Raw genomic sequence first — 22,831 nt, forward strand, 5'->3', positions numbered from 1 at the left:
ATTAATTAAAACAAAAGTGATCGACAGAGTAATCAGTTTGTTATGAAAGTGAAGCAGCTAGTTAATTCCCTGTATGTATGAACCTCACATGACGTGATGTTTTGTTTGTGGTTTGTGTCTCTACAGGCTTGTGGTCGTTTCATTAACAACAATGCAGTGACCAAGATGGCTCAGTCCTCCAGCAAGTCTCCTGAACTACTGGCCAGATACTGTGACTCGCTGCTTAAAAAGAGGTGAGTCTTATAGATTTACCAAAGTCTAAAATAGGGGTGGGCGATATGGAAAAATACAATATCACAATATTTTTCCAAGCTGTATCACGATACACAATCTTATCATGATTATTTTTCATGTTGTTTTTTATGGTAACTTTTCAAGTTACTTGACACATAGGACGCCAGCCCCATCTAGTGGTTAGGATGTGGAGTGCCACCACTAACTGGCGCTTTATTCTGAAGAGCCCCGGAAGCTCCGCACGTGTGTGTGATCTGACGATTCTAAGATGGACGTCTGTTTGTTTGCAAACGGTCGCAAAACTAAAATCCTAACCGCGGCCGATCATCCCGGCATAGTGTCGCCGTGAAAACGAGCGGATCTCGGCCTCCTCGGCGTTATTTGCACCTTATTCACAGATAAAGCCGTTTTTATGTTTCAGCTTAGAATAGGAGTCAATGGAAAATGGAGGCTGAGTGATGCAGGCGGCCGAGTTGCATGATGGGACATGTAGTGTTTTTGTTCACCAGCCGCTACAGTAGGTTCTGCTTACCTGGTAACCATGGTAACCAGGTAAGACGTCCCCAGACGAGGTGAGTTGGCGAGCTTCCCAGCTTACCTTTTAAGACTCCTGTAGACGTTTTAGGCTAAATTTAGCAGTCAATGTGTTAACAGTACAACCACCTACAAGGTAACAAAGAAAAAGAAAAAGGAGTAACAGACCATTTAGACCAGTGGTCCTCGAAGTGAGGTCCAGGGACTTTCTGGGTTCCTTTTGGGAGTTCTAAATTGACCCAAATTGTTTCATTTGAATACTGTGAGTTAAGGGGAGACCTTGACATTTTAAAGTTTGAGAACTACTGATTTAGACCAAAATGAAGGTTTAAATTGAATTCTGCAATGAATTCAATAGGATTTTTTACAAGTCTCCCTCATTGTATCACGATATATACGAGATCTCTGAAAAGGCATATCGTGGAGACATAGTATCGTCTCAACGATATTTATCACCATATCGCCCACCCCTAGTCTAAAATATGACAAAGGCCCAGACACTTGTTGGATGGTTTAAGGTCAGGATGTCAGTACATGTCATTCGCCTTATCAGCCATATACAGTATACTGTATGTACATAAGCCTCCTGTTGACTCATTATCCTTTTACTGCATAGTCAAATAAAACGGTACCAAAATTACTCCAATAATCAAGTCAGTGTTAGCTAAACAGCATTGCAAGTTTGTTTCTTAATCTTTTCTCTTACTATTGTTGCGATACGTGTCAAATCAGTCAATCGATAAAAACGAATTTAAAAAAATCATACCAAGCCCTTAAAGGACAACCAGATCTTATTTTATTCTTGTTTGGGACAAGATCAACACAATCCTGAGTTATCTTTTGTGTTTGTAGCATGATATTGCATTATCTATTGCATCATATGATGCAAAATGCTAGCCTAGCTCAGCTAGAACATCCACCCATGTTAAAACAAGAAGGGCATACTGCAGTTAGCTAGCTGCATTAGAATATAGGCTGGCTATGCCAGGCTAGCAAGATGCATCATATGACCAGTTGTACAGGTTACAACAGATCTAAATGCTCTACCTTTCAGATTGGCTAAAATAACGTCCCAATGTATGAATGAATGGACCATTGTAAAGCGCTTTGAGTTCGCAACTTGCTTAGAAAAGTGCTTTAAAAATGCCATCCATCCATCCATCCATCTTCAACCGCTTATCCGGAATCGGGTCGGGGGGGGTAACAGTTCCAACTGAGACTTCCAGATTTCCTTATCCTGCGCAACTTCCTCCACTCCCTCTGGGAGTATACCGAGGTGTTCCCAGGCCAGTCTGGAGATATAATCCTTCCATCTGGTCTTAGGTCTGCCACGGGGTCTCCTCCCAGTGGGACGTGCATCGAGGACCTTCCTCAGCAGCAGTTCTACTCCAAGTCTCTCTCGGGTGATTGAACTTCTCACCCTATCTCTAAGGGAGATACCAGCCACCCTTCTGAGAAAACTCATTTCGGCCGCTTGTACCCGAGACCTTATACACCCGAGACCTTATACTTTCGGTGCAATCCATTATTATTATTGTTAAATAACAGTTGTATTCAATCATTCAGATTTAAAGTCCATACTTCATTGCAAATGTGATAATGGGACACAGAAGATGGGAAAGAAAATATGGATTGAAAACTTTAATGACTGATTGAAAGCATTCATGTTTTCCAAATGCATTTATAATTGCATTTGTTTAGGTCAGTGCCAGTGGTCAACCTGTGGGTCGGGACACCCAGAGGGGTCCCCAGATGATTTCGGCGGGTCCCCAGATGATTAACTTAATGTGCAACATTGTTTTCTCTCTCAACATTTCTAAAGTGACAATTTAAGGACTTTTTAATATCTCTTTTAATAACAAATTGTCAAATATTAGAGGCAGAATTTGTGAAATTAGCAGATCAACATTCTCACAACGCCTCGCATTGCAAGGCGTTGTGAGCATGTAGATCTGCTATTTTCACAATAGAACCATGCTATAAAAATTTCATTCCTCAATTACGCTCGTCAGGGAGGGGGGGTCCCCAGTTAAAATATGATTATTTGGGGGGGTCGTGGCCTGAAAAGGTTGAGAACCACTGGTTTAGGTAGGCAGAAACTAATGGATGTACTGTGTGTGTGTGTGTGTGTGTGTGTGTGTGTGTGTGTGTGTGTGTGTGTGTGTGCGTGTGCGTGTGTGTCCATTCTAGTTCCAAGAACCCAGAGGAGGCAGAACTGGAGGACACACTCAACCAAGTGGTGAGACACTCTGTCCTCTATTGATACAAAACAGTACGTCATCTTTAGGAAAATAAATACATAGGGATGCTTTGATCTCGCCACAGCTGTACTCAGTGCTTGTCCTTTGTCAAATAAGCACTAACTAGCCCTTACCCGTTCAAAGATATGAGCTCCGAAATGATGTGCAGTGTGTGGATTATGGGATGTGCACTGTGCACACAGTATATGAGGGATGGAAAGTAACTTTAACTGGTGCTTGCATGCTAATATGTAGGAGCATCAATGTAAGAAATACCCGTTCCATTTAACGGCTACAGAGATACTGTGTACCGATCTGCATGATTTTGGACAACATCTGTAACAGGGCCAGAACCACCCCCCCCCCCCCCACCCACACCCCCCCCCCCCCCGCCCGCCCGCCTGCCCGCCTGCACACACACACACTCCCCCAACCCCCCCCCGTGTGTGTGTGTGTGTGTGTGTGTGTGTGGGTTTGTGTGTGATTGTGCATGGCCTGAACAACAGCGCCCTCCCTTAACATGTGTGGTCACAAAAGGTACTGTAGGCTAAATAGATATAGATACACCATAAAAATGCAATTATACAGCATACGATTTGTGAAAGTGACAAACGGGCTTCACAGTTATGTCAGGTGTGTTCATATGCTGATGGTGATGCGATTTCAGATCAATTGCTCCAGCCACTGAGGAGAAACGCGGTTTCAGACAGACACTCAGACAGACAGACAGACAGACAGACATTCGGAAAATTATATGTTAGATAGTCACCACAACGGGAGCCGCAGGGTAGCAAAGCGCCAAACCACTTTTGGTCAGTCATAATTTTCTATAAAAGCGATACACTAACTTGTGGATGCCCTACCAACAAAAAAAAACAAAAAAAAAACGGATTTCATATTTAATGGAAAGGTAAAATGCTGCGATGAACACTAATATGTTACGCACATTTTAAAACTGTGTGTGTGTGTGTGTGTGTGTGTGTGTGTGTGTGTGTGTGTGTGTGTGTGTGTGTGTGTGTTTTCACTTTCAGATGGTGGTTTTTAAGTACATCGAGGACAAGGACGTATTCCAGAAGTTCTATGCTAAGATGCTAGCTAAGCGCCTGGTCCACCAGAACAGTGCTAGCGACGACGCTGAGGCTAGCATGATCTCCAAACTAAAGGTCAGGACACACACACACACACACTCGCATGCATACACACTCATAGAATACTATACACACACTGACATGAGAACACCATCTCAAGTCAAGACAAAATGTTACTCCAAAAGACGACAACTTTTAATCCATTCAATAACCATTTTATGCACGCATATCTGAAAATGTTTCATGAAAAATAGTACATGAGAATCTTTTTAACACATGCAGTGCCCATCCTGGGTATACTCGGGCAAAACAAGAGGCTGCATAAAGTGCCTATCCCGAGTATCCCCGGGATATATACTGTAAATACAGTAACGTTGTTTTGCCTTACCTTAAGGTCTGGGCTGTCGATTGATGATCGGTAATGGTGGCGGTTTGTTTACAAAAGACGTTGACGTGCACGCAAAGTGAAAATCCTCCATTGAAACCTATTGATCTTGCAACAAAGAAGCCTCATTATCTAGAAAAAATATATTTTGATCCCAAGGCTGGCATTTTTCATGGTAAAATGGCGCTCCAATGATGGCTTTCTGATGACGGTGGCCATTACGGTGGCATTCTAAACTACATCTGGGTTAAGGTTGGAAAAAAAAGGTGACCAAAAATCTGCGCATTTTCATCCCGGCTTTTCAAAATAAGAGCGGACGCCTATAGGGAGGAAGTCCGGGCACTATGCGGCCATTCATTCCTTCAAAGTGTAAAGGGCACTAAATGTGTATGTGCATACTCAGGATATACCTGACAAAGACCATTAAGGTCCAAACATTCTACAGTTAAATTCACCTTGGGAGCAAGTAAACCAGTGTGAGATACTGTGATTTAACCCTCAGTATTAACCAAGTAAATCTATTTTACACTGGAAATTCATCCAGGTGGCGTAGAGCTGTAATCCCTGACCACCATGACCCATTTACAACTGGTACGTGCAGACCAGTTCTGGATGTTGTGCAGAATGGTTTCTGGTTTCACCACCAGACTAAACGGGTGAACATGAATGTGAGATTACGTACTGTGTCCTCCAAAGAAATACTAGTGGCAAAATAACAGCGTATTATTGACTGTGTTATCAAAATGATAAAAATGTTCAACCACATCAAAGCCCATGCTTTCATCCGAGTAGATTTGTGAGCAAATGGATGCCGAGCACAAACGCCTTCTCTTACAAGCTGATGTCAGATGGCGACCCAGGGGGAGATCCCTGGCCGGGGGGGGTTTGAGAAAACCTGCGGTGGCCACACATTTTCAATGAGGGTGGTGGAATGGTTCGCAAAACTCACCGGTGAGATCTATGCAACCTTCTCAATGAACTCACTCCGTCACTTCAGTGTAGAGGGGCGACTCTTTCAAGTTGACAGATTAAATGGCTGCAGTTCCACTGGAACTGTGGGGAAGTCAAGTGAACGAGGGCTCATTGTGACATGTCCCAAACATGAGCAGGGCTTGTAGATGAGACTGAGAACTGTGCCTTCCTTCTCCCAGCTTTTGCGTGATCACCTAGCCTCGCTGTCAGTGGAGATGGAGCGTTGCTCCCCGACCACCAATGACCCACGAAGTGCAAGGGAATGCATCCGCTATCCATTTGTGAGTGCGCCAGGTGAATCGCCCTTGTCCGCTGAGGGAGAAGATCGACCGGCATTATCGTTCACGATGGCCGAGCCATTCAAAAACAATACAAACACACTGGACAGTACGTTTCAGGTGTGGGCAGATTTAGCATACTGAAAGTGCAATTATCATATGCATGGAATAATTGCTTCATCATGGCTGAACCATTCAAAAAGAAGAAGAAAAAAAAACAATGGTACAAAGCATATGGCCAGTAGTAGCCTACCAGCGCTTATGCATCCTACAGATGAATGGAGGATTACTAGTGGTTAAGTTTAGCATGGAGCCTCCACAGAAAAAACAAATTATCATATGCATGGTCTGATTCATCATGGAGGAATTTTAAAATGAAAAAGGAACAAACCAGTTCAATTATTTTTAACGATTTGCAGTTACAAATGAAGTAGTTATACGCATAGGGAAAAGTCAGATAACAGGACAACAATATCAAATATCCCATTTCATGTCATTGTGCAAGTATAAAGAGTAAAATTCCATATTGTTGGTTGATAATTAATACGATACAAGACTGTCTGGCCCCCGCCCCGGTCGCAACCGCTCTACAATGGAACACACCTCAGTGTTCACAGATGGGATGATGATGGTGAAGGATCATGTCCCTGTCGCTGCACTAGCGGCCCCTACTGGCTGGTCGGGGCACCTGTTCAGCAGGGGGGGGATCGGGGGAGATGGTGTGAAACCTCATGATGAATCTCCACGTGCGTTAAGGTGCATTCACACCGGACGCGACACCATTTAATATCAAGTCAGCAACATCAAGCAATATTTCACGTCTAACCCCTGAATCGACGTGAATAGAGCAATACGTGGGAATCGCAGAGGTTAAGCAGTACAGAGCAACATCCAATATAGATTATAGACCTAGTTGGGAAGGACGTTGTTGTTGCTCTGTGTGGATTTACAGAGCTATTATGAATGATACAACACTGGTCATTAGGCTACTGAGAGGGCAATTTGGGAACCCATTTGGTTATAAATATATATTTATTTTAATTTACCTCTGGAGGCAAGCTCATTTCAATGTCTGAATAACAGGAAATCAGGCTTGGCCGTGCCCTTTTTAGGCTAATTTGCTTGCTTCCTGCAAAAGGGCCCGCCTCCTCGCAGAGCTTCTATTCCACAGAACAGCGATCCGGCTGATAGATTTTCATTGAAAACTGTGAAAATCTGTCTTAAGAGAATTGACCATCTCTGCTACGCACATGTGCTTGTTTTACTTCGGTTGACAAACACACTGGTAACAATACGCATCGCTGATGCTGCCGTGACCAAATTCACAAAATGTCAGTTGAATAGAGCGACAGCTCCCACGAGCAACACATTTCTTTTATCGCGTCTAGTGTGAATACACCTTCATGCTCTCCTGGTGAAACTCATGAAAAAAGAGCGTCTGGTGACTCTATGTGTATCAGAAGACGCACATGGTTGTCTACAACCTCCACAAGCCAATTGTGGAGGTTGGGAACCTCATGGACCACAGTAACACATGGAGGGAATTGCCAATGATGGGGGAGGCAATTGGAAAAAGTCACCATCAGGGATGTTGTCTAATTTTCCCAAACGTTTCTGTATGTGTTGGTCCTTTTTCAGCAAGCGTGTGGCTTTGAGTACACGTCCAAACTGCAGAGGATGTTCCAAGATATAGGCGTCAGCAAAGACCTCAACGAACAGTTCAAGAAACACCTGTCCAACTCAGAGCCACTGGACTGTATGTACTCAAACACTCTCAAACAAACACAACTTTCATCACATTAATAACAGATACATGCCTAACTTTTACCCTATCCCTAAACCTAATGGATAAATGGCACACCAATGATTCGCCATGTAACTCCTTGCAACAAAACAGTTTTAAGGTCAACCCCACCAATGCGGCTCCTTGCAACTGCCATTGGGGATAATGGTTGCAAGTAGTTGCATGTAGTTTCATGTTGAAAGGTGAATCATTGGTGTGGTTTGGGCTTTAGTTTATGAGACTGCAGTGAAATGTCCCAATTTTTGTCCCAATCATTGGCCTATAATGGTCCACTCGCTCGTGCGCACACGCACATCCTAAAAGCCAGCTGTAGCCAACTAGTTCAAGGGTCTTCAACATGGGGTCAGGGACCCCTAGGGGGTCCTCAGTTACTATAGGGGGTCCTCCAAATCTTTGAGTGATATATATATAAATATATTTTATTTTTTCATAATTTTCATATTGAACCCTTCTGAGAAATGTAGCCAAAAATAGAAGATCTGCAAGGCGTTGAGCTTGTAGATCTTCTATTTTTGGCAAAGAGCTTTGGTGTAGTGGGGAAAAAGAGTAGACTTTGTACAGAGTGAAAGGTCAAGTTTATTAAGTATTGATGGGTTCAAGTGGTTAAATATCTGAAAACACAAATTGACATGGATCCAACATACACTAATAATTGTGCTGTCAAACAATGAAACTATTTGGAAACAGGTTGTGTGGGTCCCTGCTTCATCCATTTCTCAACTAAGGGGTCTTTGGCCTGAAAACGTTGAAGACCCCTGAACTAGTTGGATAGATTATAAGACCTCTGAACAATGGTTGATGAGCTGCTGATGTATTTTGTGTGTAGGGCTGTCACGATATGACATTTTACATGACGATTAATTGTCACTCAAATAATTGGCGATTAACGATTTAATTGTGTTTTTGTCGTTGATAATTACATTTCTGTTTGGCTTTTAGGCTTTGAAGTTGTACATGGTAGATATGACACATAACCTAAATATACAAAGAAATGACTGACATATTTGACAACTTACTACTTAAAAAATAACTTTGATAGTGGAAATAGCCGATCTACAAGCTCACAACGCGTCGCGATGCGACGCGTTGTGAGCTTGTAGATCTGCTATTTCCACTATTTCAGACATTTTTCAACATTCACGATTATGACGATTTATGACAAAATAATTGCGATAATGTCAAATAATCACGATTAGACGATTATGTAATAATTGTGACAGCCCTATTTGTGTGTGTGCGCGTGCATTGTTTGTTTTCAGTGGACTTCAGCATCCAGGTCCTGAGCTCTGGATCCTGGCCCTTCCAGCAGTCCTGTACCTTCGCCCTGCCCTCCGAGGTGAAACCCAACACCCACACACAAGCACACAAATGATCAATAATGCTGCTGTCACGCATGCACAGTATGAGCCTGCATACAGACTGTTTTGTTTAGTGTTGTTCCGGCCTGAACACATTATGACGCAATATTTTATGCTTTAAATATAAAAAAAATAGCAGATATACAAGCTCACAGCGCGGCACCGAGTGCCGCGCTGCGAGCTTGTAGATCTGCTATTTTTGAAAAATCGTGAACATTTGAATTTTGACCCGATTCTATAAGTGTCTTTTGAATCCTTCTAAGATTTTTGGAAAAAAACCTAGGTTTCTATGTCGGCAATCTGGCCAGCCATCGTCAAAGAAAAGGTCCTTTTCACTTAACTGGAGCTCAGTTAGTCTGTTCTTGAGAGACTACTATGTCAGTGGTGCTCAAACCTTTTCATGTGAAGGACCCCCAAAATGATAAAAAAAAATAGCAGATCTACAAGCTCGCAGCGCGGCACTCGGTGCCGCGCTGTGAGCTTGTATATCTGCTATTTTTCACTGGTTAAAGCATTCAATAATTCTAATGACATCGCTATTAACTTTTTCTCTGCCATTTTAAACATAGCCTGAACTCAGCAACTGCCAAATTGTCCTTACCCTTTAACGTGGGCATGTGCACGCATTGCGCACGATCTGTGCATGTAACATGTGCCAGCGTTGCAGACCGGACCGCAGCTTTCGAAAAAAAAACAATCCCATTGGAAAAAGAAATGTCCATTGTCAGGCTGTATCTGCCGCTGTTTACAGAACAACTCATGTAAAACGCAGAGCTGTGCACTATGTTCCTGCGAGGGCACGCCGCGCACATAGCAGACGATATGTACGCAGATCATATGCCAGGCGGGTAAAAGAATCAAACAGCTTCCAAATAAAAAAAATCAGCGTGAAAAAATACCATGTTATGGCCGTGCAGCTCCTTTGTTTACAATGCCTCAGACCGGATATGGAAACCTAGATCCAGTCAAAACAGGAAATACGGATACAATTAGGACGCGGGCCTAAAGAGTCAGAATCGGCTATATACAGCGATCATACTTTTAATTGTTTCATAATGATTAAAGCTAATTACATTTCCGGGATCTATGGGCATATGTACAGCGGGAAATCTCCGGTTTCGACGGGGATAGCAGGAAATGAGTTAAGAACTAGTCTTTTTTTATTATTCTGAGGAGAATGAATTAGAGATATGAATTCATCCTCTGATATTAGTCTGCCTGCCTTCTATCAATCCTCATCTCTCTTTCTCCTCTGTCGCCATGATTTCAGTCATTCTTATAAGAAGAGTATTCGAATGTGTCAAACTAGCAATGAAATACATGTTCAGATTACGCATCTTCCATAAAACTCCACAAAAAAAAAGATTAAAGGACAACTTTGTTTTCTTACAACAAGGGTTCATATTTTAGAGTAGAAAAAAGAAAAGATGAATGTTAAAATGTTTTCATTTACTTCTTTCTATTGTGTTAGTGATTTTAACTATTTCGATTGTTGTGCATGCCCCCAGGTTGGGGCAAGTGGCTAAATATGTCTTTTTAGACAAAATAAGCCCATTCCCAAGATGCACCGCAATCTTTCATGGGCAGATGTGACTTATGGGGGCTGTTATAATTAGTAAAAAGAAATTGCCGGCTTATTGTGTCTAAAAAGACATATTTAACCACTTATACGCATGCCCACTGAAATCAAAAGACTAAAATCGCTAAAATAATAGAAAGCAGTAAATGAAAATATTTGAACACTCATCTTTTCTTTTCTCTAATTACAATCTAAAATATGAACCCTTGTTGTAAAAAAAACAAAGTTGAAGCCTCAACCTGTAATTTCTTCATCTGTTTGGTTGACGGCTGTAGGTTGCTTTCAAGATAGATCAATACCTAAATATCAGTAACTTCTACATATTGTGCTAATTGTTCCTTTCATGGTATTTTCACAAATCACAGGTTGGAGCGGTCTAGTCTAAGACACGCGTTTTAAGTAATTGTTTTTGCTTTGATCCCTGTGCGTGTGTAGTTGGAGCGGAGCTACCAGCGGTTCACAGCGTTCTACGCCAGCAGACACAGTGGCCGTAAACTCACCTGGCTCTACCACCTGTCTAAAGGAGAGTTGGTCACCAACTGCTTTAAGAACAGGTACGTACTGTTATGATGCAATGCCACATTGGTTGGCATCCTTTAGGATTTTAACGATTCCGGTTTCTTAATGATTCCCTCTTAACGTTACGATTCCTTAGCGGTTCCCTTTAACGATTTCTACGGTCATTTTTGCCTTCATTATTTATTTTTTATTCAATTATACATACAGTATAATACATGTGTGCTAGTTCTCAAAGTTGGGTCCAGGCTCCCTCTGGGTTACTTGAGGGGGTTCCAAATGGTTCCATTTGTACACTCTCAGAGTTAGGGCCAATTCATACTCCACTTTTAGAGACTAATTTATTTCGGTTCGGTTCGGGGAGTCACAAAATCTCGGTGGCACCGAACGGCCGAATTAATGACCCCTCGAAATTAAGTATTTTCAGCCCAACCCAGCCGATTCGCTGCCCACAAGGAGTGTGTGAGCAATTAGGGGTTAAGAAGAGTCTTGTTCAGGGACACACATCGACATTGCTACCCTGGCCTGGAATCGAACCAGGGACAACCAGGCTCTCTGGTTCCCCAGGCGGGCTCCCTAACAATTCAGCTATGCCGCCCCTAATCACAATGTAGTTTAGACAGAGCCGAACCGAAATAAATTTGTCTCTAAAAGTGGAGTATGAATCGGCCCTCATGGTTGTCCTTGAAATGAAAAGGTTTGAGAACCACCGGAATTGTATTGTATTGTGTATGTACTGTATTATGTTTTATTTAAAACAAATACACTTCTGTATCAGCAGTGTTGTAAAAGTGCGACATCTAGTTGCGACCGTTAGGTCGCATTTACTACCAAAACCTCCACCGGCTGTCTGTCCGTCAGTCAGTCAGTCAGTCTGTCTGTCTGTCACGTCACACTTTTGCCCTACTCATATCTCCGCCATCGTTGCCCCTATCCATGTGAATTTTTCCACACACACTCCTTGCCTGCCAAGCTACAACCTTCAGGACCCCCGGACCTCCACGGACCCCCAGGGACCCCCTTCACCGCCACCAAATAGTGCAAAAATGACCAAATCAACACCCCAACTGGGCTACTCACAGGGAATTCCCGGAGACCACCGACTCCTGCTGCTCCAACAGTCCTTCACACATTGGTTTCACTTTGCCCCACCCCCTCCCCTCATTGGCCAAAACTTTATTTGGCTTTACTCATCAGCCGTTTGTCGTACAAACTTGTGGGTGGTGTCAATTGACTTGATTAAGAGTCCTTCACCTTAATTGGTTTAACTTTGCCCCGCCCCCTCCTCTGATTGGCCGAAACTTTATTTGGTGGGTGGAACCAATGCCACTTACAGGCCTCTTTGTGTATACTGTGACCTGACGGTCGCTTATCTCGGGATTAGGGAGTCTTACTGGTGGTCAAATGTTGTCTAGTCCGCCATGCAACATTTGAGGTAAAACATTGTGGCATTGGTAAATATCAAAATGCCACAATAACGGGGTGTGTGTGTTTGCAGGTACACTCTGCAGGCCTCTACATTCCAGATGGCCATCCTGCTCCAGTTCAACACAGAGGACATGTACACCGTCCAGCAGCTCACTGACAGCACACAGATCAAAACAGTAAGACTATCTATTTATCTACCGCTAACCTTATCTATCAGATCAAAACACAATTTGGATGTTTCAGGAAGAAAATATATTGCTTTGGGGGGAGGGGGGGGGGGGGGTAAAAAGATATGTTCTGTATTTTATTATTACGTGTTCTTTTATCTAAGATATATAATTTAGAAAAGATAAATTAAAGTATCACTAATAATGGAGGTCACATGTTGTAAAGGTGCGACATCTAGTGGTCAAATGCTGTCTAGTCCGCCTTTAAAGGGATATTCCACTTTCAAAAAAACTTTTAGGTCTAATCAGGCTTGTATGAACACCCTGAACAGTTTTTAATTTGCTTCATTCAGTATTTAGATATTTGATGTAAATGTTACCAGCTCCAACACGCCCAGGCCCTCTCCACATACACACCCATTGTAATACAGTATCTGGCTTAAAGTCCTGTTCGCAATTTGGTGTTAGGGGAGTTTCTCACCTGAACTGAGTCAGTGGGTCCCTAGACATGAAAAATCACCGAGGTGCTCGTCCGCCATAGTGCCACGAATGGCGCAATGGCCATATCAAATATGGCTGCCATCGGCTATGATGAAAATCCAACATTTCTGTTTCTGGGTGTATATGCACATGTAATACCTCTATTTGGACTAATTGTGGTGTGGGGAATTCATTTCTGATATTGTTTTGACCATTTTGGGTGATTTGGACCTCAAAAGGTCATGGTCAAGGTCATTTTGCTATTCCGAAGACCGTGGGCCATAACTTGGCCATTGTTAGGAGTAAAAACAGGTGCAGTAGGTCTAAATCAACTAATGCTGACATGTATAATTCATTTCTGAAATTGTTTTGACCATTAAGGACCATCTTGTCTTTGAAATATCAAGGTCAATGCCATTGTTCAAAAACGATTTTGTTCATTACTTGCACTTTTATAGTATTTTTATAAGTTTGTTACTATTTTATAGTAAGTTTGTTTTGTTTATAACAAAATACATACTAGTGAGAAATACAACAAGTAAACATCCACATTTAACTTTAAAGGGGGGTTTAAAATGGGTGTTTAAATGAGCAAATAAGACTATTTACGAATAAAAGTGACAAATAAAATCACACAACTAAAGCACACACAAAATTAAATAACAATTTCCCTCAAAGTGCACCATATTGTGATTGTGTGCATCCAAGTCAGTATGATGTGTTTTTACAGGATGTATTTGCCATTGTTCCATGGCAAAATATGATGCACCGATATCCATCAGCAAGGCAGCCATATCCTCGAGTGTCGAAGTGTTCCTTGCATCCATCCATGTTCCATTGGTTCTAGTCTTTCCTCAGGTTCCTTGGCTGTTGCAAGCAGGTGGCAAGACATGCACTAGAAAGGTGCCTTGTTGGTCTCAGCAGTTGTACTTTTCTGCTACCAATGCTGTGTCTTGTTCTGTCAAGGTCTTTGCCTCTCCAAAGTTTGTTAGATATTGTATTCGGTCAGAAGCCATAGCTGCATGCTTAGTCCCCACCTGGCCCATGCAGTCATCTCCAGTTTCCAAGGCATAATATGTCCCCTGATCACTGTCTTGTGGTGCTCCAAGATGAGAGACTGCTTGATGCTGTAGAAGCATGTGCCGCTGCACACCTAGTGCCATACTGCTACCAGATCTACTTCATCCCCAGTGCTTGGAAGTATCACTACGACAACTCTCTGGGGTCCACTCATAATCCTGGCGACCCATTATTCCCTCCATTAGGTTAGGGTTATGGGTAGGTTTAGTTATAATGGGGCCAGTTGACTCCACATGTACCAGCAGCTTGGTGACAGCCTCCTCAATCTAGTTCAATCTTTGGGATCTCTTCACCTCCAGTCCCTTTTGCAGGGAGCCACTCATCATCAGAGATAACAGAGTCGACAGACGCACCCATCCCTCATCAACTTTACAAATTCTGGGTGTCTGAGGAGAACAAACAGCTCTCCAGCTGTGTGTTCGGAATATGGTGTCCATTCAAGCTTGTGGCGATGTAGGTAGAACGGCTGCCTCCTGCTTATCCTGCTAAAGTACAATGTGTGATGTCATCAAGTTGTAATTTGCAATACAAACCCCAAAATCAATCCTCCAGTTCTAGGCAACACAGAATAGGGGGAACTTTTTTTTATTTCCACACAAACTCCTCTAAGGTATATTAATGACATAGTTCAATATTGAAAATTGGTGGTCTTCCCCTTTAAGCAAGACACTGAACCTCTAACTGCTCCCGATGAGCACCTTGCATGGTTTCATGGTGAGAATGTATGTGTGAATGTGTGTGTTAATGGGCGAATGTGAAATACATTGTACAGCGCTTTGGAGAAGAGCGCTATATACTGTAAATGCAGTCCATTTACCATTATCAGCTCTGTTGTCTCTGTTGATGATGTCGCTAGTGGAGAAGAGATCGCAGACATCTTGAATAGGATTGAGGAGGCTGACACCTGGTGCATGTACAGCCTCCATTATAACTAAGCCTATCCCTAACCTTCACTAACCTAATGGTCAGAATAATGGGATGTCGGAACTATGAGCAGACCGCAGACAGTTGTTGTCTCCTTCACATTACTGCTATACTACACCCCATATTTCCAAGCACTGGGGATGAAGGAGATCTGGCAGCAGTATGGCACTGGTGAGACTCACTTCCACTGCATCAAGCAGTCTCATCTTGGAGCACCACTAGCCAAGACAGTGATCAAGGCACATATGCCTTGGAGACAGGAGATGACTGCATGGGCCAGGTGAGGATTAAACATGTAGTTATGGCTTCTGACCGCGTACAATATCTAACAAACTTTGGAGAGGCAAAGACCTTGACAGAACACAGTATTGGTAGCAGAGAAGTACAACTGCTGAGACCAACAAGGCACCTTTCTAGCGCATTTCTTGCCACCTGCTTGCAACAGCCAAGTAACCTGAGGAAAGACTAGAACCAATGGAACAGGGAATCACATAAAGGCTTGTCCTGTTTTCCGGGACAAGTGCCCATACTATGGAGTGGAGGGAGCAAGGGGGGTCATTAGCCGTCCTTTTGTTATTATTTCAATGTATGACATTTTTATCCGGACAAGTGACTTTTGTCCCCGGACAAGTGAATGGGAAATATACTTGTCCAAAGGACAACTGCCTCAAAAAGTCAATGTCAAGCTCTGATGGATGGAAGGAGCACTTTGACTTTAGTACACTCCTGCCATGTCTGAAGCAAGACACTCGACACTGATGGAGTTCTGTGCATCATATTTTGCCATGGAACAATGACAAATCCATCCTGTAAAAACACCTCATACTAACTTGTATGCACACAATCACAATATGGTGCACTTTGAGGGAAATTGTTATTTAATTTTGTGTTTGATTTCGTTGTGTAATTTTATTTGTCACTTTTATTCGTAAATAGTCTTATTTGCTCATTTAAACACCCATTTTAAACCCCCCTTTAAAGTTAAATGTGGATGTTTACTTGTTGTATTTCTCACTAGTATGTCTTTTGTTATAAACAAAACAAACTTACTATAAAATAGTAACAAACTTACAAAAAATACTATAAAAGTGCAAGTAATGAACAAAATCGTTTTTGAAAAATGGCATTGACCTTGATATTTCAAAGACAAGATGGTCCTTAATGGTCAAAACAATGTCAGAAATGAATTATACATGTCAGCATTAGTTGATTTAGACCTACTGCACCTGTTTTTACTCCTAACAATGGCCAAGTTATGGCCCACGGTCTTCGGAATAGCAAAATGACCTTGACCATGACCTTTTGAGGTCCAAATCACCCAAAATGGTCAAAACAATATCAGAAATGAATTCCCCACACCACAATTAGTCCAAATAGAGATATTACATGTGCATATACACCCAAAAACAGAAAAGTTGGATTTTCATCATAGCCGATGGCAGCCATATTTGATATGGCCATTGCGCCATTCGTGGCACTATGGCGGACGAGCACCTCGGTGATTTATCATGTCTAGGGACCCACTGACTCAGTTCAGGTGAGAAACTCCCCTAACACCAAATTGCGAACAGGACTTTAAGCCAGATACTGTATTATTGTAACTTCAAACTCCATTTTAACCATGATAGATTCATTAAAAACACACATTATTTTTTCTGGTGACTCATAATACCCTCCTAATACGTGAGCAGACCGTGTTTTTTCAATAACCTTTTTCTTTTATTTTTAATAATTCTTTAGAAAAGAGAAATAATAATGGAGGTCACATATTTGAATAGAAGAAGAAAAAAAGATTCTACTTGTACCGTTGCTTGCCCAATGTGATGTAGCGATTTCTCTCACAATTTACTGTACTTCTAGCCAAAATCAATTGCCCGTCAACTTTACATTTATTGTTTAAACTGCTTTTCATTTGTATTTCAGGACATTCTTACACAGGTGTTGCAGATATTGTTGAAATCCAAGCTGCTGGTGAGTGTGATTGTATTTTTTTTTTTTTATAAATATTTGTTGTCTCTTAGTGCAGCATAGAATGACGTCCGCTTTTACGTTACTGAACCCTGCACAGTGCTTTATGTAAACACTACCTTAGTCTCATTCAGTTCTAATCTATAAACCAGACAATGTGGAGAATATGGTCAAGGACTGAAGAATTTTCTACCCAAAAATGAAAATCTGATCCAAATGTTTGATTTTCTAAGCTGTTTTTACAATAATGTTTATGTTTTAGAATAGATAGTACTTAGAGCGTAATTTTTTTCATTTACTGCTTTATATCATTTTAGCGATTTTACAGTTTTTTATTTGTGTGTGGTGGCACGTGTACAGTAATGACTGCACAGACCTGCAGACACATACAGACATCCCACTTACCATTGCACACCTCCAGGTCATGAGACACTCTTGCCAAGTTTGAGCGGTTGGGCGGTGCCCGAATACACTACAGCATACATGGGCAACTGGCGGCCCGGGGGCCACATGCGGCCCCCACCTTCACTTTATGCGGCCCCCAGGTTAATACGGGAATACTGATATTTATCTCAGCTGTTACAGTTCCAAATATGACCTGTTTTAAATCTGTATGTCTATATTAGTAGCTTAATGACTAGTATAGTAGTATTAAAATGTATTTTTTTATGTCCAATGTATTTGTATTTAGGTTCATAAAGTTAACATGAGTATATAACTAAATGCGATTGAAATTAAATCAAAATGTTACATTTCAGGATTCCAATTAAAAAATAACAAAAAAATATTCAGAGATTCCAATTCAAAATAAGCTAAAATAGCCGATCTACAAGCTCAAAACGCATCGCAGCGCGATGCGTTTTTGAGCTTGTAGATCTGCTATTTTTGCTTCGTTTTGTATGAGATACTAGAATGACAAAGTAGGCCATAGCAATATGCAATGTGGCCCTCTGGAGTAAAGATGGAAATATAGTGGCCCTCACCATCAAAGTTGCCCACCCCTGCACTACAGACACAATTTATAGATGGCTATATACAGCATTATGTTCTCATTTCTCCCACCAGGTCCTGGAGGATGAGAACGCTAACGTAGATGAAGTGGACTTTAAACCAGAAACACTCATCAAACTCTTCCTCGGATACAAGAAGTGAGATTTAACAATTTGTACTTGTTTCTCTACTTACATATTATCACTTTCTCTGTACTGTACATATTCTTTTCTTTTACTTGTTTTTACTCTTTTTCTCTCGCCGACTCCCCATTCCATTTGACACCAAACCTTTCACCTTGCCACTTTAGAATGACATTCAGGTGAAATGTTTTAGCTGCACTAGCAATGGAGCTCTAAGGACTGTCTGTTTGGACTTCACTGTGCACCTTCATATTCCATTGAGGATGAACCCTGCTGATTCTTCTACCCCTTCCTCTAGTCCCACCCTTTAGCCAAAATGTCCACTTAAGATATTTCACTCTAATGTGCGGCTTCCCATGTAATTAGCTAATTAGCTTAATTCACACGGTCAATGAACAATAACCATTTTGAATGACCCAATGGTCTTTACTTTTGCGCCACCCCGATAGTCCCAATTCTTGGTTCTGATTGGCTGGTTTCCATTTAGTAGACATGATAAAAGACACTATAATCTACTCCTTAGAACAGCTTATATAAATCACTAGCCCAGCTACTTAGCCTTGCAGCCGAGAATCCAGTGCCTCTTGCCTCTTCCAGCCCCTCATAATAGAAGCTTATTGCTTTATTTTGCACACAAGATATCGCATAATTGAATAGACAGATTGCAGGATAAACGCTACCCTTTGGCCAAAATATCCACTTATTTACTAGTTAGAGTGTGGGCCTCGAAGGATGCCAATGTCAGTTCCAAACACTCTAGTCCGGTTGGTTGTAGAGCAGGCGCAGCGCTACCACTAGCAAGTCTTGTTTATTACTATAATTACTATTACTGTCATCCATCCATCCATCCATCTTCAACCGCTTATCCGGAATCGGGTCGCGGGGGTAACAGTTCCAACTGAGACCTCCAGATTTCCTTATCCTGAGCAACTTCCTCCACTCCCTCAGGGAGTATACCGAGGCGTTCCCAAGCCAGTTTGGAGATATAATCCCTCCATCTGGTCTTTGGTCTGCCACGGGGTCTCCTCCCAGTGGGACGCTCATCGAGGACCTTCCTAGGAAGGCGCTCGGGGGGCATCCGTACTAGATGCCCGAACCACCTAAGCTGACTGTCATATCACTTATTATTATTATCATTTTATTTCCTGTCTTAGAACAAATATTAGAGGCAGAAATTTTGAAAATAGCAGATCTACAAGCTCGCAACGCCTCGCAATGCGGGGCGTTGTGAGCATGTAGATCTACTATTTTTTTCTTTCCTTGTTCTTGTTGATGTTATTTTCCAAACTGAAAATATAGAGTATATAAAAACTGAACTGATACACACCGAAACAGCGTGTTTTCAGTATTTATAGTAATTAGTGTTTTTGTCCGAATGCAGTAAGAAATTAAGGGTGAACATCAATGTCCCCATGAAGACTGAACAGAAACAGGAACAGGAGACGACACACAAGAACATAGAGGAGGACCGCAAGCTGCTCATACAGGTGTGTCCTTCAGTCTGTCTGTCTGTCTGTCTGTGATTCTGTTTTATTAGAATGCAGGGTTCCCACGGTCATGAAATTCCTGGAAATATTTTGAAATTAGAAACATATTTTTCCAGTACTGGAAAAGTTTTGGAATTGATCAAGGGTCCTGGAAGGTCCTGGAAAAATAGCTGTGCATTGTCTTTGGTTATTGATTTTGTTAATACCTCTGAAATGACAAATTAAACATTGGCCAAATTGTCAAATATTAGAGGCAGAAATTGTGAAAATAGCATGTAGATCGGCTATTTTCACAATAAAACCGTGTTATACAAAATTCCTCTACTCTTAGTGCTCGTCAGGGTGCTGGGGTCCCCAGTTAAAATATGATTATTTTGGGGGTCACGGCCTGAAAAGGTTGAGAACCACTGGCATACACTACCTGTCTTTAGGCATTGCGCATAGGAGTAAGCGACTCGTTATTGAGCTGAATTATTGTTATATAGTCCTGGAAATCGGGTTAAATATTCTGGAAAAGTTTGGGAAAAGTTTTGGAAATGAATTGGTAAAGATGTGTGGGAACCCTGAAAATGTATCTCGTAACTCACAAAGTCAGGTTCAGAGGTTAAAATGTTGTCTTATGTTCTGTGTGTGTGTGTGTGTGTGCGTGCGTGTGTGTGTGTGTGTGCGTGTGCGTGCGCGTGCGTGCGTGCGTTCAGGCTGCTATTGTAAGGATCATGAAGATGAGGAAGATGCTGAAACATCAGCAGCTTCTGGCTGAAGTCCTGAACCAGCTGTCCTCCCGTTTCAAACCCAGAGTCCCTGTTATCAAGGTAAAATCACACACACACACACACCTTATACAGCATTTAACTAGGGCTGTCACAATTATTACATAATTGTCTAATCGCGATTATTTTTCATAATACCTGTAGTCATAATCGTTTCCATGTTTTTAAAGACAAAAATAGTGGAAATAGCAGATCTACAAGCTCACAACGCGTCGCATCGCGACGCGTTGTGAACTTGTAGATCGGCTATTTCCACTATCAATGTTCTTTTTTAAGTATAAGGTTGTCAAATATGTCAGTAATTTCTTTGTATATTTAGGTTATGTGTCATATCTGCCATGTGCAACTTCAAAGCCTAAAAGCTAAACAGAAATGTAATTGTCAACGACAAAAACACAATTAAATCGTTAATCGACCAATTATTTGAGTGACAATTAATCGTCATGTAAAATGTCATATCGTGACAGCCCTACATTTAACCCAGAGCCTGTCAAGTAATATTTTAACCCATTAATTAAATTATTTTTCTAAAAATATCTTCTAAATTCTAATGGTTTTCTGAAAAACGTACGTTTCAACTCGTTGACTGAGATAAGATTTTCGTGTTTTATATGCCGCGATTTTCTTACCTTTTAACGTGGGCGAATGCGTGTATCGTAGTAGTAGTTCACCCCCAAAATGACGTTTTCTATTGATTATTCACGCCATGGAGACTTGAGTTAATCATATTTTGTTGTGTTTGTCGCATTCCTAAGAAAATAATATATATTATTCAAATATCCTCTGATATCTTGTCTCTCGTTTTCCCTCCATTGGTCAGAAATGCATCGACATCCTGATTGAGAAGGAATACCTGGAGCGAGTGGATGGAGAGAAAGACACATACAGCTACCTGGCCTAAACATCAGCCCTTCCCCTACTTTTTATTTTATTTTTATTAGTTTTTCTTTTTTTTAATGTCTGAGTAATAAAGTGTGAATCCCTCTGACGTGATGACGGACATGTTGCTTGCAGCTTATTGGGGGGGGGGGTGGTTGTGTGTGCGAGGATGTAACCCAATCAGAATGACAGCCATGGAAGTGACAGGGGCGCAGGGATGAACTATGATGATCCCCCCGGCCATGGAGACCTCCCCTGTCCGACCCGGGAAGTTCAGGAGAAACGACATAAACTCACCCGTCCTTTTGAGGCAAAACTTAAAGTGGATCTATAGGACTCAAACAAGACACCAACCAACACCTCCTGCTGTGTTTTCATAATGTATATATGAACCAGACACTTGTAAGAAAGCAAAAAGAGAAAGACTTAACTTCCTCCCATCCTTTGTTGCATAGCGCAAACCTTAATGAATTTAGCCTACAGCCAATGAGGAGGTACTGCATCTTATTAAAAAATGGGGGTGGGTGGGGGTGGGTGTTACTGCATGCTACAGCCTACCTGCATCATGGCAACGGCGTGGAAAATCAGGAAAACAAAAAGCTGACCGCGCGGAGCTCCCGACTGCCAGCAGAGAGACGCAGTCCTACAATATTAGACAACCCACTGGAATGAGATGAAAGGCATAAGACTGTACTCTGTTTCAAATGTAATTTATGTATGTGACTGAACCATGCAGGACTCGTGGTGAGTGCTTGTTTGGGTGTTTAAGGGGAGAGCTATGATGATGACCCTTCTACCCCTCCATAGACTTGCTGCTGCCTGATCCCAAACTGCCCCATAACCCCCTCCTCCCCACATCCCCAAGCCCACCCCTCGTTTCCCCCCAACCCTGGGCACTTGAACAGACCTGACCAGACATCTGACAACGGAGCGAGTCAAGAGACCTTGCCCCCTACTAGCTTTAACTCCGTTGTCGGTTGAAGTTGAGAAAAATCGATCGTCTCGTTTTCTGTTTTGCGGGCGGGTCTGTAAGGGCTTGAGGTCAGTTGGGATCATGCGCGTACAGTATGTCACCTGTATTATTGCTGCAAGGTGGACAACATTTGTACAGTGTGGTTCATTTTCTAAATGTGTGATAATTAAAAAGTAAAGGTTTCTCTATGCTTGCCTCTCCTCGGACTCTTATTTTTTTTTTATCAGGCTGTTTTTAAAGGGGTTTTGACCACATTTAGATTTTAACCTAATTGTAATGTGTACAACTAAAGATTGAATCTTAAAGGAGTAGTTCACCCCCAAAATGACTTTCTTTCTATTGATTACTCACCCCATGGAGACTTGAGTTCAATAATATCTTTTTGTATTTGTATCATTGCTAAGACACAAATGTGATAATAGTAAATTTACCCCCACTGATTCCGGATGGGGACCCAAATGCATTTGGGTCCCCATCCGGAATCAATGGAGGTAAATCTATTGGAATCATATTATTGTCTTAGGAATGTGACAAAAAACTAAAAAATATAATTG

General features: G+C 41.8%; 1 protein-coding gene across 1 annotated transcript in view; it reads left to right on the forward strand.

The window, feature by feature from the left end:
* LOC308307108 (cullin-1-like) overlaps positions 1–22,457 on the forward strand; it is a 53,323-nt gene extending 30,866 nt beyond the window's left edge. The window contains exons 11-22 of the mRNA XM_080752252.1: positions 127–233; positions 2,959–3,007; positions 4,040–4,171; positions 7,370–7,487; positions 8,795–8,871; positions 10,908–11,026; positions 12,487–12,592; positions 16,991–17,038; positions 18,101–18,183; positions 19,550–19,655; positions 20,354–20,467; positions 21,246–22,457. Of these exons, the coding sequence (XP_080608378.1) occupies positions 127–233; positions 2,959–3,007; positions 4,040–4,171; positions 7,370–7,487; positions 8,795–8,871; positions 10,908–11,026; positions 12,487–12,592; positions 16,991–17,038; positions 18,101–18,183; positions 19,550–19,655; positions 20,354–20,467; positions 21,246–21,326 (1,140 nt within the window). The 3' untranslated portion in view covers positions 21,327–22,457. The remainder of the gene's footprint in view (positions 1–126; positions 234–2,958; positions 3,008–4,039; positions 4,172–7,369; positions 7,488–8,794; positions 8,872–10,907; positions 11,027–12,486; positions 12,593–16,990; positions 17,039–18,100; positions 18,184–19,549; positions 19,656–20,353; positions 20,468–21,245) is intronic.
* The last annotated feature ends 374 nt before the right edge of the window (positions 22,458–22,831 follow it).

The sequence above is a fragment of the Nannobrachium achirus genome, assembly GCF_963921795.1.
Source record: "Nannobrachium achirus genome assembly, chromosome: 21".
NCBI lineage: Eukaryota > Metazoa > Chordata > Actinopteri > Myctophiformes > Myctophidae > Nannobrachium > Nannobrachium achirus.